Source organism: Poecilia latipinna, unplaced genomic scaffold, assembly GCF_001443285.1.
Source record: "Poecilia latipinna isolate Pla-1442-1.1 unplaced genomic scaffold, P_latipinna-1.0 Scaffold17, whole genome shotgun sequence".
Lineage (NCBI taxonomy): Eukaryota > Metazoa > Chordata > Actinopteri > Cyprinodontiformes > Poeciliidae > Poecilia > Poecilia latipinna.
In genome coordinates this window covers 556,366-576,960 of record NW_015112633.1, presented here as the reverse complement: position 1 = coordinate 576,960, position 20,595 = coordinate 556,366, and the positions used below count along the sequence as shown (strand labels likewise).

The 20,595-nt window shown below is 36.8% G+C and overlaps 1 protein-coding gene across 1 annotated transcript in view; it reads right to left on the bottom strand.

Moving 5' to 3' along the window:
- Positions 1-20,595, bottom strand: part of pard3bb (par-3 family cell polarity regulator beta b) — a 241,538-nt gene that overhangs the window by 24,650 nt on the left and 196,293 nt on the right. Inside the window, exon 23 of the mRNA XM_015034281.1 lies at positions 455-531. Coding sequence (XP_014889767.1) covers positions 455-531 — 77 coding nt within the window. The remainder of the gene's footprint in view (positions 1-454; positions 532-20,595) is intronic.

Below are 20,595 nucleotides of genomic sequence, written 5' to 3'. Positions count from 1 at the left end.
CATAAAATCTATAAAATGAAGGTCAAGAAAACAAGAAAATAAAAGTTAGTTGTCTGTGCAAAAGCATAAAGTAGCAAAAGTAACTTTATAGACTATATCATGTCTTTGCTGTTGCAGATCATCATCATGTTCACACATTACATCATCATATCTTCCACCTCTTATTACTGCTGACCACAACTATTAGATTAATGACTAAAAGCTACAAATGGCTCATTGTTTTCTACAACTCAGTAAGCTAGGATTGAGCTCATTTAGTAGCCAAGACAAAACAATTAAAAAAGACATTCAACAGGTTTGAGAATGGTAGAGGAGGCCGCAGTGGTGGAGGTATGACGGGTTCCGGTGTGTGGGAAATTTAGGAAGAAAAGTTGTAAACAAAGATTTAATTAGAGGAAGAAAAATAAACAGAAAGGATTTGGAGTTTCTCACAGATGGAGGGAGACAGTTGTACCTTGGTAAGGAGGCATACTGGCGTTCCACCTCTTCGTATCGTGGAGTCAGACGGGGATCAGTGCCTCTGCCTGGTATCTGGTGGACAAAATAAACATTAGTTTGGAGCAGTAGGAACAGGAGCAGTAGATACCTAAAGTTGTGGCATTTTAGTAGAACAGAATCTTGTATTAAACTCTATATTAAAGGAAGAAGAAACTTTAAAGCTGGAAGTGGAAGCATGTGGGATGCACAGCCATAAGCCCCTCATTTTCTTGATGTTTGGGTGTTTGTGGTACTCTGGTAATTTAGGACCAAAAAAAGCTCGTTTTTAGGGATTTAGGACTTCTGAGGTTTGTTGGGGTGGGGGTAGGAAGGGCCTCCATCCAAGATTAGGTTACTTCAAAATATTATGTCTCTCTCTCTTTCACAAACACACACACACACACACACACAGTTTCACATGAAGAGAACTGCACCTCATCTCCATACTGAAAGAAAAAGAGCAGAGATTAATCCAAACTGCTGACAGTTCAATCTGTCCTACCTCCTCTTCTCACTGGTTTTCACTTTAACCCTCATCATCTTGTTTTCTCCTTCTTCACATATTCCTGTTTTTTTTTTATACCCTCTCTCTCTCTCTCTCTCTCTCTCTTTATTGAAGCACAATATTTCCCTCTGAGAATATTCCGGTCTATTCAGCGGGGAGATTCCAGCTTCGCTCTGCTTTCAATTGAAGTCGACTAAAGACCAAAACATCAACATACTTTATCTGGGCAAACACACACAGCCATACACACAAAAAATGGTTTTGATGCTCATTAAATGCATTTTAATTTCACATTTGTCACAGTAAAACAGTGTTTTCACCCAAAGTTTATATGATTAAGATTGTGTAAAATTTCCAAGTTGGACTTCATTTCCACCCCGTGTCACATTTACTGTCAGAAATGGTAACAGTAATGTAACAATAGAAAAAGTAATTGGTTAGATTACTCATTAAAGAAAAATGTAACGGTTTATTTTAACGCTGCTATTCTTATCACTGATTGACTAATCTTCCCGTCTGAGCTGTGGATCTCTGCAGCTCTTCTAGAGTTACTTCCCTGTGGCCTCTGGGCTGCTTCTCTGACTATTGCTGTACTGGCATGTGACCTATATTTAGGTGTTGTTTGGTTTCCAGTAGAAATGGGCAATGATTGTATCGTTTAGCATTTATCGCGATAAATTTCTGGTCACAATAGATCTGAATTTTTATGTCCCGATAAATTCCAATTAATGTCGTTTCAAGCCCCCAAAACGGTTCACATTGTATCACCCACAATATCACCATATCACCCACCTCTGGTTTCCAGAGTGAAAAGTTCTCTGAGAACTATTCACAGCTTTTTCACAGCTTTCTTCCTGACCTATCATGTTCTTTGGTATTCATGATGCGCTAAGCTCACCAATGTTTTCTCACAAACCTTCACAGTTGGATTTATAATGACACAAAGTCATATCAACATAGATTACTGAAAAAAACATACAGTAGTTGCTCGGATTGCATTTAGGTGTATCAGAGTCAAGGGGTAAATATACATGAGCATGCCACACATTTCAAATTGAAAACTATTGAAAACAATGTTCTACTATATTTACATTTCAATTATAATTTACTTTGTGTTGACCACACAAAATCCATTAAGGTTTGAGGTTAGAACTGTAATCCCAACTCCAGAAAGACGGCCAGAGATGAGTTGTGTTGGGGGCAAAAAAAAAACAAAAAAAAAACTGGAGGTATCGAAGAAAGCTCACTGCTTTTTCCTTCACAACATGCTGAGGTTTTGATATCAAAGAGCACAGCTATTTGCTCTCTCTCTTTGCCTTTCCTCTTCTATCTGTATTCAGGGGAACGACGCCAGGAGGCATATAAATCAGATTTGCTGGTCCTGCTTTCTTTTGAACACCTGTCTTTATAGCTTCAATATCTCAGGTAAAGAAACTGCGGGATATTAAGAGCGAATAGAGGTTCGGCGCTAAGGAATAAAAAGGCATTAAATGGAGAAGAACGGAGGAAAGAGAGCTGGAGCGAATGAGACCAGAGTAAAATGACTTACAGAGGAGGAGGGAAATTATGAAGTTGTTGAGGAGGGGCAAAGGGAGAGGAAGGAGATGAGAGGTGACTTATAAAACAAGAGAGAGAATGAGGTGAAGACAAGGGCGGCGGAGTGGGGAGGTGGAAAAGATATTAACGGCACAATTTAAACAACATGTTAAAGGGGGAACTCGAGATGGGGAGAGATGAGCGGATGAATGAGTTGCATCATGCGGTGGAGGCTGCGAGAAACGATGAGTTGGTGAAGCAAAAGCAGAAAATAAATGAAAAATACAACAAAACGTGATGTGAAAAAGATATTTTTAACAGAAACTAGTTGACCTCTGGAAAACACCCATCAGTTAAACACGTCAATACAAAAGGTTCTCACAAATGTAAAACCCAGCAAATAAATTACATATTAGAAATGACCAGCAGATGTGGGTTTATGAATTCATTTGTAGGTTGAACACAGGTGAATGTGAGAAAGAAAGTGAAGCTAAATTCATTATTTAGTTAAAAAATTATATTTCAAAAATCTGACTAAAAAGACAGATTGAAAAAGTCTGGAAAGGAAAGTTCAGGTTAGGCTAAATGACATTTCACAGCATAAAGAAAATCCCTCTTTCAACAATATGTTTCACTCACTGACAATGAAGTGGAATCATTACATTTTGAAGATGTTCAGTATCGTAGTTCTTTTTGTAGAAAATAAAGCACAAGTCAACACTAACAACAGAGATGCAGCGCTTTGTCAAAGTATAAACACAGTTTAAACTTTTTCACATCTTGTCATATTAAAACCTCAGTGTAGTTTATTTGGATTTTAAGTAATGAACCAACACAAAGTACAGCATAGTAGGAGAAAAATGATACGACTTTCTAACTTTTTCACAAATACAAATGTTAAGAGAGTTGAGTGAATTTGCATTCAGCCCCCAAGAGTCAATACAAATGTTTACATTAATTTTGCAAGTCTTTTCTCTGTCACTAAACCAGAGTTAGTCTTGTTATGTCTAGACTAACATAACAAGTGATGTATTGGCTGCTTCTTTGATTAGCATATTACTATGACAGATTAAACAAGAAAAAGTACAATTTTTAAAGGTAAAGATGTTGTTTTATAACTCAAAAGAGATTAAAGTACAAACACAGGTCAGGTCCACTTTCTAACTAGATGACATCTGCAACAAGACTCTATTAAAGGATATGAATGCAAAAGGGGATGAATACAAAAGCATGCCACACTTTTAAGATATGTATTTACAAAAAGAGAATCATGTATTCTCGGTCCTACTAAAAATACTAAAAATATGAAAACATTCAAGGCACTGTACAAAGGAACACACCTTTCCTATAACATGAAGCCAGACACACACGGTAGCTGTACACAACTCATCTTTACCACAGATTGAAAAAAAAACAACAAAAAAAAAATCATAATCTTTCTGTTTCAAGTGCAGCTACACAAACACACATCATTCCCTCTCTCCAGGCAAACACACACACACCTTAACACACTCCCTTTCACTCACAGAGTCCTGTGGCAGCACAGTAGTGCCCTGGTAGGGGTAATGGTCTAGTGAAAAACCATTTCACGGCATAGTGAGCAGAGGAGAGGCAGGGAGGAGAGCACAGAAATCAAGCAGAAGAGACTGATGCTGAGGGAGAGCACGCACACACACTTTTACACACAGACACACACACTGTAAGAGGGGCTCATCTCTCTCCTTTTAACAGACCCTTCAATTTACCCATAAAATACACCACCCATCACTTTCAGCACTGACACACACTCCTACTGTTTCTCTCTCTCTCTCTCTTTTTTTTTCCACAGATACAATGAAACACAGACATGAAAGATCCAGAGTCCAGTCCCTTTCACTTGAGCTGTTTCAAGGATGTATCAAAGAACCTTAGATGGGCACAGAGCATTTTGCAGACATATACAGCATAAATTAGAGTACTTTGTCCAAACTCTGAACTGAGTCTTTCTTTTCTTTGTGATTCTGTTTCTGGCACCCCTTTATTGTTTTCTTCTTCATCTCCCCAACCGTCTGTGCTTACACCTCTCCCAGAGCAGACTTAATCATGTCTCTTCATTAACCAACCTCGCTCCAGCTAAATAAAGGGTCCTTAGGAGTGGTGTGAAATCGCTTCCTTCAACTCAACTTATTTAAAATCTCTATCCTTCCTCCTGCTTCTTACTCAAACTCCTCTCCCGTCTCAAAATGAAGAAAGGAGCCCAGCAGACTTTACTCAGCAGTCCCCTGGCTTAGGAAAACTACTTTACTGAACTATGAAGACAACCAAAAAAAGCTGTGGAAGCAGGAAGTCAAAACAAATTTCTTTCGCATAAGGTTGCATAAATTAGGCCAAATTGTCGAAACTCAGAACGAGCTGTTTTAAGACCTCCTGTCACTTTAATCCAAATAAACTGCTGCTGGCCATGCTTCCCCCAAATCAACGTTTACACACGTATGTGAAAACATATGTGCATTTATACAACTGTACATCTTTGAAAAGCAGAAGTAAAGCCCAATGCACAACCAACGGGAATGCAGCAAGTGGTTTCTGGATGGTAAGTCATCAACACAACACTTGTCTTTTACAGCAGCCATTGTACAGCGCATACAGCCGTAAAACCAGCTGACCAAACACTGGAGCTTAGCTTGGGTTGTTAGGTGATGTGCTGGACTCGGCTGAGGTTGTTAGGTAACGGTGCAGTTCCTGTCGACTGTGACTCAACAATCCAGAGGTTTTTGAAACTGCTCAATTTCAAAACACCAAAAACCATAAAGAACTGTGGTAAATAAATAAAAAATAAAGGGTCAAATAAAGTATTACAAGACCCAAATTAATTTCACATTCATGCCCATGATGGCTGCATAAAAACCTTTACTCAAAATGTATAAACTAGGGAATAAAACTAAATACCAGCCACATGTGATGAACTGTAAATTAGGACCGGTGTTGGGAACACAACAGAATAATCTCAACACAACGATGACAGATTCATCTCTCAACCAGTCTTATCGGAGCAGTTACAATCCTGTTAACGTGTATCCGTCTATCAAATTTAACTGAAATAATTTCAACCACATCTGCATCTCACTTTTAGATACCGATCTTTTAAATCCATTGTCCTTTTCTCCTTCTGTAAATCAAAAAAGATTTTTACCCGTCTTCGTCCTTTCCCCCTGCTCTGCCTCTCACCCTCAGAGAGATCAATGAATAAGGGCTGGCTTGGTCTAATCTTTATTTATCAGTCACATCTTTCTGCTCTGCCAGTACTTTGGGCTGACTTAATTAAACACCGCTACCTTAATGTTGCTTTGTGCATGTGCCATGTCCTTTGTCATGTATTTAATGCCTTTGCTTTTGCACATTCAATAACTATTGGCATGCGTATTGGTGTAGAAAGGAAAAGGTCACATCAGTCTAATAAACTACAATATGTAATTTTAAGACAGACAAGGGTACACCGCTGAACTACAAATGATCTCAAATGACACAAAATGGTTATTCCCTTGGTAATTACAGACACGTAATCAAAAATTTCTCTTTTCAGTACAGTATTTTTCATATTGCACAAAACATTTGAAAACATTAATGTCCATAAAGGGCTTTAACATGAGATAACTATACCTGTAAATTGACAAAACATCCAGCTTTATACTAAACTACAGAAACAATTAGTTAAAGTCTATCCTTACTGTATAGGAAGTAAAAGTAGCAATGTTTAGATCAAATCTCTCCAAACAGTTTGTAGGCATCAGCTGGTTATTGGTAATAATGTACAATTAAGCCCACAATTATTCATATCATTGGCAGATTTAGATTTAAAATGAGTTTACTTCAAACAACAAATTTATTTCAGATAGGAAAGGGGACATGCATCTCTCAAAATAGACATGTACAAATAACACCAGTTTAGTTTCATTTTTTAATTATATGCCAACAATTATATATATTGTTACCAGCATGACAGCCGTCTAACACTTCTTATAGTAGTATTGGACAGGCAAAATAGTATTGGAGCTTGTTGAATGTCTCCAATAGAATTTTGTCAATTTACCTACAGCAACTTACTGTATCTTCCTAGGAAGATACAGTAAGTATCACCCTAATCTTTACCTCTTTCCAGAGAAGTCTGGATTCTGGCTGAGTTTCTCCAAAATGCTGGTATTATTTCCAGTCAGAAGAAACATGGTCAAATTTAAAAAATATATCAGGGAGTATGAATAATCTGAACTTCATTGTATAACAAAGTTTTGTATGGTCATAATTTCAAAACCACAAAAACTTTCTGTCACACTTTTTAAAGTGAAACAACAAGTTTACCAAGGCATTTTATTTGATTAGCAGATAATAATAATAGTAATAAAAATGAAGAAACGGCATTGGTTATCTTTTAAGGACTGAATATCTACAGAGCTATGAAATACACACTTGACACTCACTTTACTAATTATGCCATACATATGATTTTATATCAGCATGTGCTTGATCTTTAATGTCTCAGACTGACACCAAGGGTTAAAAATCTTTACAGAGACATTTCTAAGTATAAGGGCACCAGGATGTCATTTACTGAACACGATCAACAGGTCATTAGCCAAACTCTGTGAAGGATTCAGCTGCTGTTTAACACAATCCCAAGGGGGAAAAGACATCAGCAGGTATTTCAGAGCGGCAACTCTCAGCGTTCATCAATCAGGCTGTCTGATAAGGCCACTGAAAAACAGTTTGGAGTATGAAAGATCACTCATAAGTGGAAAAAAAAAACATTAGAGGCAGTTGCCAAACATTGAAGGATTGGATGCCTCTGCAAATGTGGTTACTATTTTAAAGCTTAAAGTGCACAGCAGTGCAATCAGAAAGGTTGGAAAAGTTGCCAAGCAAAAGGCACTGCTTTCAAAAACAAAACGGCAAAAGAAAGAAAACATGACACAATGCTTTAAAAGTGATGTTTTGGAAAGTTAAATCCAAACTCAAAGTCACAGACAAGTTTGGCCACACTGCAGCAAAATACCTGGCACCAAACGTCAGGTAAATATTTGAGCTTATGTAGACAGAGGACTTAGACTAATTGGAGTCATTGATAAATGTCCTCTGTATAATGTATTGAAATATTCCAGTCCAATAGAAGGTAATCTGGCACCTAAAACTCGACTGAAAATTAGTCTATAAACAATCTAAGGATTGAGAACAAAAAAGCTAAAGTCCAAGTACTCTCAATCTCCACCTGATTAAATGCTGTGGCAGGATCTTTAACGAGCTGAGGAAGAATAAAGTCCAGCAAACTGAATAGAAGTAAAAGTGTAATGAGACTTAAAAGCCAAGATTGTCTTTACAAGTTTTCCATATTTAGGGTCTTGGGCAAAACTCCTTGTTCATAATGAAACACATGCAGATTAATGACCTTATTTTAAACTAGTTTTTAATATTTCACAGGAATGGAAGTAATCTGACATCTTTGTTCACAGTTCTGTAAATCCATATGATGACTTAATTCTAGCTTTTATTAAAACCTTTATGTCAGCAGAAGAAAGTAGTGGTATTTAATCTATTTTTCAATCGAGTCCTTAACAAGACAGACATGGGATGGGTTATAATTATCAAAGCCTGCATACACAATTAGCATTTATGTCAAAATAAATCAAGCAGAACAACAACAGCTATAGCGAGATATCTCCATGTCCAAGTCACCAAACAGTCCTTTATAAATGTCCAGAGAGAATATATCTTTAATTTTCAAGTAATTTTAAGAACATCTCCAGATGTTTTTTTTTCTCAACTTTGTCAAAACGTTTCATACTGACAACAAGAGGTCATTATGGAACTGTATACTATAACCAACTGAACTTCTCACATAAATGTAGGCCTAAAGATATTAAGCAGCCCAAAGTGGCCATATAATTACAATAGATTAATGTTAGACCACAGAGATTTTGAATATGAAAGTTTCCTTCCTGTCTGTGTTTAAAACAAATTTAAAGCCTTAAAATGTGATTGAGCAGCAATAAAAGTGAGAGCCATGTTGAGTGCTGAACAATACATTGCCTTTTCATCTGTTTAAATATGGAAGTTTTAAGTGTCAATGTTAGGGTCGACACTATTGATGAAGAGGATGACAAGTAGTGGTTCTAAGTCAGAACCCTGAGGAACACAAAGTACTACAGAAGGCTGTTGGTCTAACTGGGTGCCTAGAGAGAATAAAATGTCCTGTGTAAGAGGTCAGTGATAGACAACTCTTTACTGATCAGGACAGCCAAATGGGAAAAGTAAAGCATGGCTTTATTATTTTTGATCATGTAGAAAGAAAAGTAAAATCAAAGCCTTTAGAATTTTGTCCTTTTTTGATGAGCTTGCGTTTTCTTTTTACACACCTTTCACAATGCTAAGCATCCACAGACAGTTGTTTTCATTTATTCACCAATGTCCTCCATCCACAGCCAACCCAGTCTTTATTTATCCTGCCCTGTTCATCTAATACAGTACACCACTCTTTCCTCCATCCATTTATCCATTCAATCCTGCTACAGAAAGCAGTAATTGCAGTTGCTGGTGAAAAGCCCTCCATTTTCTCAGCTAATTACTTCAGCCTCTTAACACAGTAGCACTAAAGCAAAGAGACTCGACAAGTGCCCTTACAAGAACATGCTTATTCACATTCACACACAAGCTCACCTATGCACACGCTAACAGCTATTCAAATTAGCTCTTTCCATAGTTCATCAGTCTTCTAATGAATCTGTTTTGACCAAAAGGTGAGAGTCACTCCACCATCTGCAGTCTTAACAAGTAGACCCTTGCTTATGTTGATAAGGAAGAGGCTTTTTTTTTTTAAAGACCATCAGTTTATGTAATTTTAAACCTAAAGCAGTATGTCTCAGGCATATAAAGAATATTTTTGAAAATATGCTTGTTTATTTTGTACTCAGTAGAAAGATTAGTAGATTGGTCCTAGTTGGTTAAAGAAGAAACTGTTGAAAGATTCATTAATTAGGTATGTATTATTTGGAAATCAATGTTACCTAATGTGCACAGTAAACAAACAATCATAAACGTCTAGTTTCTGATTGATAAAGTTATCTAAATGCTTCTTTGCGAGATTTATACTGCAGTGAAAGCCAGTCCATCATGTTATGCCTTTTTCCCCATCTTACTATGAACCAAACTCTCTCAATACTGTATGCAAGGCGGAGAAAGACACTGAAAGACTCAAACAATGGGAACAAATGTGCTTATTTATTCAAAGTGCCAAAGAATCACCAATCATCTTTCCTGCAAAGCTGCCTCCTACTGAAATGTCAGCAAAGCACTAGAATAAAACGCTAAGAATTAACACTGGAGCACAGTTAAATGTCACGGCGGTGTTGAGCCTCTAGTACAATTAAGACCACAGAAGGTCAATTTTCCCCAAAGCATGCAGCTTAGAGCGTCCCCGGTGAATAGCGCCATTAATACTATTTAATGCAAAGCATATCCCGTTCATTTACTGGACGTGTGTAAGTAAATGGAAGCATGGCTAATAAATTTCTGTGTGTGTTCACATACAGATCAGAAAATACAACCAGTAATCAAATTAAATCAGCTTTTGTTAAGTGGGATTTGAAAGTCATTTGTTTGATGGCATCCCAAGCTTTCAGCAATCACTTTTGCTGAATTACGAAGGATAAACACTAAACATTCATCCAAAGCACTTTTAAGGATCTTAAAGGTTTCCTAATATTTATATTAATAATTTTCTCAACTATAGCTATAGATTATCTATCAGGCGCTGCTTAGGTTTCTGAAATACAAATTTGTAGCACCTGAATACATTATCTGACAAGTTTCAAAAATGTCCAACTTGAGACATTTTGATAATACTGATACTGCATATGAAAAGGTTCCTAAAAATGTTCTACGGGTCTCAAATTGTGAAAAGATCTAATAAAATATTTCATATAATTTACAAAACCCACATTTCTCGAAAATAAGACCTCTTCAATTTTTTTTTCACTGATTATCTTCCAAAAGAACATGGCTTTCTACTATGTTGTATAAATAACAATGAGATCTAATTTACTGTCAACTCCTGTCCTGCTCATGCTCTTTTGTCACAATTTTGATCAAACAGTTAAAAAAAATACTCTGTCATAAAACTATGGAAACTAAAAAATGTTCTGGATCTTCTGTATGCGAGTGTGTAAAACAGATGTATGAAAAACCGTAAAGTGATACTTCTTTGGGAAACCTGAGAAGTGTGTTTTGTAATGCCAAGGGGGCATATCCTGAAACCAGATCTGCTTTGACGGTCTACCACAAATGAACAACACGGAGGACTGTAATTGCATCTGGTTATTTATCTCCCACAAGAGTTCAACTGACAGCAATAGCAAACATTTTTCATTCTTTTCCTAAACTGAATGAAATATTAGGGGAAGTTTCATGAGTTCAAATTAAAAAAGATTAGGCTTAATTGGTCCAAATAGTTTTCATGGTGGAAGCCACACTTTTTATCTTAAGTAGAAAATCAGATGAAATTATTCTAACCTTTTTATAATAAGCATAGCGAATAATAAATGCAATTGCCAATGTTTCCAGCAATCTATTTTAAGACTGTAGTAATTATTTGCGTAAAATAATTTATGGAGAAGAAAAGGTTTGGGACCTAAAGCATAGACACGTTGCGAGAGTTTTTCCCTCTTTTGAACTTTTTCACATTTTGCCACATTATAAACAAATGATTGGGATTTTATGTGGTAGACCAACACAAAGTAGAGTTTAACTGTGGTACTTTAAAGATCAGTAGTTTCCCAAGGAGTTTACACAAAAAATAATCAAAAGTGTGATGTGTTTTGTATTGACTCCATCCATGGTTCAGTAGTTAATAACACCATGGCAACGTTGATCTCACACAAAACTGGACTCAATGAACTAATGAGCGTAATATACTGTCGACGATTTTATTTAATGGTTCTGGGATTAAGTTAGGTTTATCCCAGAACCATTCAATTCTGGGATAAAATTTATCCCAGAATTTTATTTGTAAAATTTTATTTTACAAATAAAAACGCACTGTTTTTGTCATGATCTGTGTTTATTTTGAGTTTTTCTATGTTTTCCTGTTTCCCTGTGAGTCTCTATCCTGTCCTCCCCGTTGATTGATCCCCAGGTGTGTCTCGTTTCCTTAATTACCCCGTGTGTATTTAAACCCACCTGTTGTCTGTGTTCCTCGTCGGGTCCTTGTCTAAGTTTGTCGTTTGTCTCACGTCTAGTGTTCGCCTCCAGTAGAACTGTTAAGTCCTGGAAAGCGTTAGCTCTCGTTTAAGTCCTGTTTACCAGTTGCTACCGGTATTTGGCTGTGTGCCTGTCTCTCTGCCGTGCTGCCTGTGTTGGACTGTTTGAGCATCTTATCATTAAATATATTCATCATCACTATTACCTGGGTCTCAGCGTCTCTCCTCACCACCAACAACCCCACCTCATGTCAGTTTTGTGTTGGTCTGTAACAAAATCAGAATAAAATCAATTATGGTTTATCATTGTGACATGCCAAAAGAGGTTCAAGTTCAAAGTTCAAGGGTGTGAATATTTTTGCAAGGCATTCTAAGGAAAAAAAAATGGGTGTGCTAGGAAAAAGAAACGAGATGGGGTTAAATAAATGATAGTAAGAAGGAAGGTACAGTAAGGCGATAGAAGAGAGGATAGGATTAGTTTCTGCTGCAAAGCCCTGGGAAGCGCACACACAGACAAGAAGAGGACACACATGTGAAGGCACACCATATTTAATGCCTACTATTCAATGACACAGACGCAACGGGAAATTAATAGCACAAAAACAGCGCAAGTTAAAAACCAACACACACTCACACACATGCACACACACACACAGGTTTATCCAGTCCTTAGTGTTCTTAACAGTTAAGCTCGTCCTTGAAAGTGCAAGGTGGGGAGCTGATAAGACGAGCGAAACGGAGTGGAGGAGAGACTCGCGGGTGATGCCACGTACAAAAGGAAAAGGGAGAAAAATGAAGAGAAAGCGAGCTAGAAAAGTGCAGGAAGATAATTTGGATTCCTATAAGCCAAGCCCCCCACACTTCCTCCCTGCCACCCTGATAGTATGTCCCTGTACCTCTCCCCTCCCCACACTTCCCATCTGTGCCTCCTTTCTACCCCAAACTTCCAGACTTAAAAAAAGTTCCTCCTTTGAGGATTAGCCGGAACAAAGGCAGGTGAATTCCAAGGAAGTCACAGAGACAGAAGCACAGGAGAATCAAAGGAGGTACAGGTTAAAGGGGAGACAATTACCTGACGAAGACGAGACATAATGGGGGAGAGGGCTGAGAAATAGAAAAGATGAAGGAAGGCTGAATTTCAACCTGCTTTTCAGTTTCCATTGTATCAGTGGCTTAAGAGGGAGAAGCACAGCTGCTTTTGAATTTCAGGATTTTTATATTTATTTATCTAATACTCTATGATATCTCAGTGCGGTATTAGGACCGAAATTACATTGCTCAGCAACATCTATACCGCTTGGCATCGGGGAATGTGTTTCAACGTACAGTCTGGATATGAGACTCCAAATGTGAGATGCATGAGTGTGTGTGTATGTGTGTGTGTGTGTGTGTGAGTTTGAGATTATGACTGTGTGACAGTGGGAGCAGGTGGCTTCAGTGGAAGGTTAGATGGAGCTGTAATAGGATGAAAGTGGCACTCTTTCCTTCCGCCTCTCACACAAACTCAGTTCGTCTCTCTGACGATTGGCTCCAGTCAGGGGTTGATGATGGCTGGGGAGACTTTTGTGCCTTCCTCATATATTTTTTATCCCATTTAATTTTAGGAAAGTCTTGACCTCTCCAGTGCCGCTGTCTCCTCAGTTCGCATTTCCCAGATTCAGTTTTTATTTCTTTTCAACTTTTTCTGTGCTTCACCCCCTCCACCCCCCCACTCAGCTCTGTTTGTCTTGTGTTTGTTCTGTCTATAGATTAGAACAGAAATATCATTTTATTGTCCTACAGGGGGGAGATTCAGGTGTCACAGCAGCAAGTTGAGATATTTCAACTCTGATTAGATTTTCCACATTTCCAACCAAGCTAAAATATATGCTTGAATTCTAGCTAAACGTAAATGTAAACAGTGTCACTGTTTTTATCCATAACAATAAGTTTAACAAATTAAAAACTTATCTTCACAATGAGTAGTATTGCAAAATCACAATATTTTGACATTTGAAAAAGTGTCATTTCTCAAGTTGTTCATCGAAAAATCCTACAAATAAGACGGTGGTGGTGAATAAAAGATACTATATTACCAAGATGTTTCATTCATTAAAGTTTGAAATTAATACACAACATGTACACCAGCCTGATCAAGATATGTAAAAAAATGTAAGATGCTTGGATATTTTATAAGTTATAAATGTACATTTGGGAAAAAAAAATCACCCCTTGTTTGAATCTACTAAATAAGCAGATACAACAGAAAGCATCTAACGGTTGTCAAGGAGACAACAAGATGACATATTTTGCTGCAGTTCTAAAACAATGAGCTTCGGAGATTTTATTTTTACTTCCTTGCCATCAAACCTTCCTAAGGCTGGTGACAAGATGGAGGATACTCATCTAATCACATTTACAACAAAATGTTTATACTTATTTTTAAGATTTTCACTTATAAATAAGTATATTTTTAACTGAAATGTGTATTTATTTTTCAGTTAAAATAAGATAAAAGAAAAAGGATCAATAACCAAGCATGGTAGTATATATGTAAAGATATAAAAGCAAACCTCTTAATCATTGCTCTTAAATGGACAGGTTTAAGCAAATAGCCCTTTTTGGGATTTCCTAACTTAAAATGGACTTTCACATTTATTCTACTAGGAAACAGAAAATGTTTGAATAATAATTAGTTGTTAAACCCTGGTCAACATGAAAATGTAAAATATACATTGATTAAAAGACTACAGTAATATTTATTAAATATAAAATATTAAACATTTCAGTGAGACTATGCCCCTACAAACAAGGAAGAATACACTAACATTTTTCATACATCTTTAACAGCAATGTCAATAAGTATAGATCAGTTTAGGCAGCAATAATAACTTGTAAGTTATTATTTCCAAAAAAAAAGTGTGTAAATTGGGAACAATTGTAATTGATATATAAACATTTTCTCCTTACCAGTTTATGATGCCAGTCTTTACAAACCGACTTCTTTCTGGGCTGTTCAAAAGATCATTTTATTAAAGAAAATGAATATCAAAATAACTAATAAGCAGTGAGAAATGTGCTAAATGAAATGAAAGATAAAATTTAATATGATGGGGAAAAACGATTTTTTATCTCAAACTCAGATCTTTTAATCTTTACATAAAATTGCTAACGTTTTACATTTTGCAGAGATGAAGTGATGTAATAACATAGAGCCACCAAATGATTAACATCTGCCTATGTGCTGCTTTCATCCGAGAAAAGATGACAGCAGGGGCAGCAGAAATAAAGAGAAAAAGGGGACTAAGAAGTGTGGAAAATGGAGGCTGCATTTTCTTTTGTACTCGATGACATGGCAGGCAAAGAGTGAGAATAAAAAATCCCTTTGCTATGCTGTGCTTTCATTTACCATGTGGACCTGAGTACACTGCCAGATATAAACACATAAAGCGGCACATACACGAGGCACCGGCAGTGATTTGTTCTTACTGTGGTTCCTACCAGAGAGGAAATGCAGACAAATAGGGAATCTCTAAACCTTAAGCCCTTCCTGGCCTACTTTTAATGACCCCTAAGAAACCTCCTCTGGTAAGAGCCAACTTTTAAATTTCTCAGAAATTGAAAAGCTGATTACTGGTATCTAACCATAATGAAATGCATGCTTTACATATTTCAAAAGTTATCTTTAGAAAATGTGATGAATGCCTATTTTCCATAAAAAATATAATCATTTATTTTTGGTGAAATTCAAAATGTTTTAGTTGTTTGAACAGAAGAGCAAACACAAAAGCAGTTTAAATATCTAAATAGAACTAATATTATATAAGTATTTTACCCAAATCAGGCATTAGGCACTTGAAGCAACTAATAATGGGTTTCATTAATTGGTTCAGGAGTGCTTTAGTGAGAACACCTCAGATACCAGGACTCTTAGCAATAACTTTGCGTGTCACTAATTCAATGTCCAAAACCTTCAGAAAAAAGAAATCACTTCTTTGCACAAAGAAAACAATCAAAACATTGCAGAAAAGGGAGTAAATATTTCTAAAAATACAGCAGGAATCAATGTTCAGAAGTCTAAAGTTAAAGGAAAAGTGGCTATGCTGACCTGACGAAATAAAACAAAAGAGGCTACCAACGATGTCCACCAGATTCCTTAGAGGCAGGTGGTTGAAAATCCTCGACTGATGGCAAAAGAACTGCAGAAAGTCTTTATGGAAGCAGCCACAGAGGTCTCTGTTTTCATAGTAAGGCACCTACTAACAGCTGAAAGGCTCCATGTCTGCACTCCAATTTTTTTTCTCAAGTACATAAATAAGCCATAGAGGTTTTATGATTTCTTACTGAAACTTTTTGGATCTATTGATCAGTGGTATGTCTGAAAGACGGAGGATAAAGAATAAGCTGTAAAGAACGCCATGCCTAGAAAGAAGCTCAGTGATGCTCTGGAAATGCTTGTTTCCTCTGGCACAGGAAACCTCAATTTAATCAAGTATCAGGAAATCCTGAGGGAAAATGACATGTCATCCATCATGAAGCATGGATGCCACTAATGTGCTGGTTGGACCATGTAAACATAAGAACATGAGGTTCCACAGGAACACTACCAGAAGAATCTGGCTATTTATCATATTTCATATTTCCAGAAGGACAAAACTCCAAAAAGATACTATACTAAGAGAAAATTGGCATTAAATAGAAAAAAAAGTAAAGAAATAAGTCATTCGGCTAATAGCTCACCCGCTTTATTTTAAAACAATGTCACCTCAAGACAGATGAACTAACACTCTTTCAGTTTCCACACCATGACTGTGTTTTAGGGCTCTTGAAATATTACCACACGGTCAAATTATTTTTTGTTAAATCCAGGAAAAAACAGTCTAGTAGCTGTCTTTCAGTTAGCAGACCAACAGTATACAGCAACAGGTAAGGGAGAGTTACTGACACAGGAAAAAATTCCTGTGACCCAATGGCTTCTTCTGGCATCGTGTTTAGTGAACATTACATCGTCAAAATGGTATGATGACATTTTAGCAATTTTCTGTAACTTTGACCACGAAGTCCAAAAGATGCTTGTCATGAAAGGGTTGAAGAACTTTTGAATTGGATTTGTAGAAACTTATGGGTTATAGTAGTTGTGTTGAACTACGTACATATATTTATGTAAAAAAAAAAAAAAAAATGTGCATTTTGGTATCAATCCTACTACTCACTGAAGGTTAAATAGTTAAGGTTGTACCTGAATAAAAACACATCCCTGCACAGTTTTCAATCGATCATAAACACTGCGCTTGGCCGAAGCATCAGCTATTACTTTCAAAAGAAAAAGATAGGGTCATCCATCAAAAATCACCCAAGAAATGAAGACAGACATTGTTTTGCAGACATAAGCAATATGCTGCAGATTGACCGTGGCAAGGGTTTAGCTCTGGTCCAGGTGAGGTCAAAGGTTAGGTTGGCCAGAAAAGCTGAACGGGCCTATAAAAAAGCACCAAAGTTGGGAAAGAAAGAAAAATGTAAGAGGAGAACAGGACAGGGATTAGGAAACCCTCCAGAAGGCAGCCACTTAATTTCCTGGCCAACGTGGCTATGATTATCTCCTGGGTGGGAATGGAACGTTTGATGTCCTGGGACCAGACTAATCCTTGGTGACTAACCTTCACCTCTCATTTCCTTTGGATTAGCTCCCTCTCCTCTACTTAACAGAAAAGTTGGAAGCGGATCAATATTAACCCACTATGAAGGACAGGAAGAGGGTAAAAGTAAAAAAGTACTATTGTTTTGAAGTCATGAGGTTTAAGTTGTGCAAAAAGTAAGAGTTGTTTTTTGTTTTTGTATGGTTTGTTTAGGCAGCAGAAAACAACATTAAGTTACTTCTAGCACGTCATTTTGCAACAATGAGGTACTTTTAGGGGGAAAAAAAACTTTACTAGAGGCCTGAGCAGTCATTCAGTGAATCCAAAGTGGTTCTGCAAACGAATGCAAAACCAAAATAAAACCAGGAAAAAAAAGAAAGTTTTTGACTTAAGTCAACTTAGCAAGGCTTTACAACGTGAAACCCCTTGATCAAGTTGGAAAAATCCTAAGTACTAAAATTTACTGAACTTAACCACATAAAGCTTTCTAATAAAACCTAGATCAAATAAAATACCCCGTAACAAAGTAAACAAGGTTCTGTGCTTTTGAATTCTAATTCATCACAAAGCCCTGGACCCAGTCCTATAGAGAATTAGTGGGTAGATCTGAAAAAGTCTGTGAAAGTGAAACGTGACAACAGTTTTATCAGAAAGAAGGACCCAGAACTCCGCAAACTTTTGTGAGAAGCTTGTGGAAGGAAACTTAACACATTTGAATCAAGTCATGCAGTTCATAGGCAATTCTACCAATTACTGAGAAAATGTATGCAAGACTGAATTTTTAAGACACTAAAATGTATCTCTGACATATTCCTGATGTCACTGTGGTATTTAGTAAATAGAGATAATATTGGTAATTCTAACTAACATAAGACAAGAGCAGATTGGCCTGATTTAACACCTAACAAAGAGAAAAAAAGTGTTTGTGTTTTATTTGGTGTATGTACAATTTTGGTTTCCACTGTACAAAATAAAAAAAAGAAAAATGCTTCTTTGGATGAGAAAAGTTGTCCAAAAATTTGATGTGACATAATAAATAGTCTTTTTTAAGTTTATAAGTCATTCTGAATGACCATAACTTTATTGATTTATTGAGCATAGAAACGCGCATCTCTCAAAGACAATAAACTGTGAAATAAATAAAAGTAGTATAACTGTGATGGGACAGAGGCCACAGATTATATTTTTGCAGATCTTTTGAATTTATTCCTGTTTTCCAGAGTATATAAATGAAACTTTTTCTAGGACATAAAAGGGGAAGCTTGAGGTGAAGAACTGTAAATGCAGAAGAAAAGACTCTACTGGAGGCCCGAGCCTCTAGTAAAAACATACATTTAAATGGTTAATGAAAGCTAATAAAACTCATGTATTTTTCCCCAGCTTGCTAAAAGACTAACAAAAAGAAAGAGGAGAGAACAGAATTCTACATCCATTCACTTGTGCTTGCCATGGTAACTAGTTGGCTGTGATAACTGGGCTGTTTGGATTAATAATCTGGTGAAGATGAAGGTGATTGAGTCCTTCCAACAATTAGGAACCTCATCATTGAGGGTTATTTGCAAATTCACACTAAAGCTGCAAGGACTTGCAACATGCACACACATTTTTATATTACCGAAATGCTGCAAATGAATAATTTTTAATAGAAAGCTGTTACCAAATTATGATCAAGAGTCCTTGAATTTTTTTTTAATCACTCACCAGGATTTTCTCAAGGGAGAGAACCTAAAATGTTGCCAGGTTACTAACCCGATCTGACCAATGACTTGTCACTTGACCCTACTTCTGGCCAATGCCCTGTCTCCAACAACCGTCCGGGCCCCAGCTGGCCAATTAGCTCGCCTCTTAGCGTGGAGCTCAGCCAATGAAAAGCCCCAGGAGACTTCTGTTCATCTGAACCCACAGATGGGAGGACAGAGAGGAAAGGAGGGGGCTGCGGGTAGAAGTCTGTTTGCGTGTGCGTGTGTGTGTGTGGGTGAGAAAGGCAGCGTGAGGGACTTGGCTGAAACTCCCAAACATTATTGAGACATCTTTAATGAAGAGGCTGGATGCATTTGAATTAGCAGTTGGAAACAAATCTCTCCTTTTAAAAAACAAAAAAACAAAAACAACAACGGCTGAATGACATCAATGGTAAAAAATTGATAAAAATTCAAATGGCTAAACCACAACATATCATATTTAATAGAAGACTCATATGTGCATATACATTTAAGCCAAAGAGTTCTCAGTGAACTTTGCACCACTTAAATGTTGGCATTCTCAAGAAGCAAGTAGGGTTTCATTTTCAGTTTAGGTTTTATTATGAAATGCCAGATAAAGCAGAATTTCCAATACTAATTTATCTGAGCTTAAAAAGGACAAAGTGATAATTTCACTATTAAAAAAAAGATTTTATAAAATGCTTTTCATGCTACATCATAAAAATTTGTATTTGAGAAAAGTTATAATTTTACTGATATAAAGAAAAATAGTTTTAGAAAAATGAAAGAGATGGACAGATAATTAGTTTTACTGATGATCCGGAGCAGAAACTTCCCAGCATTTCAACTGTACACTTGTTTCTTTATTTTTCACAAAAACAACACCAACAAATCCAGCGTAATGTTTGCTGGTTAATGACGTCAGCAGACTCCAACCATTTCATCTTGATGTGAATCTGAGATGAATGAAGTTGACTCATCTTGTTATGACATGTGTACCAAAACTATAACAGCAACGATTTAACTTTCTTTCTTTTAAGCATGGGGAAGTGGAAGAGACTATTTTTATCCAGGTGACCAGCAGGGAGTAGCAACAGGTAGGTGAATGGATGGGACTGCATTGCTGTTGATGAGTGAAAGTTTTGCTGCTTTGCATAAAAAGTCAGTGGACCGGTCTCCAAGATTACAGCGCTCTGCATCCAACAAATCTGCTTGTTGCCCAGGTAACGCAGCTTCAGATGGTTAGGTACCAGCTTGTGCCAAGCATTAATTATTGGCTCTGAGCTGTTTGTTTGTAAAATAGAATAAAAAAAAATACACAATTTTTTCTTGTAAAAACTGCAAAAAATATGGCTATTTGCTTTTTAATATTAATAAAAAAAGTATCATTAAGAGAACGATGAGAGATCAACAGTGCAAACGAGGTGGAGGCAGGTGCCATGCCACAATGCAACCCCCCCCCCAAAAAAAAAAAAAAAAAAAACGTAAAAATGAAAAAAATAGTATATGAAAATATTTTTTTTTGGACAACTTTTCTG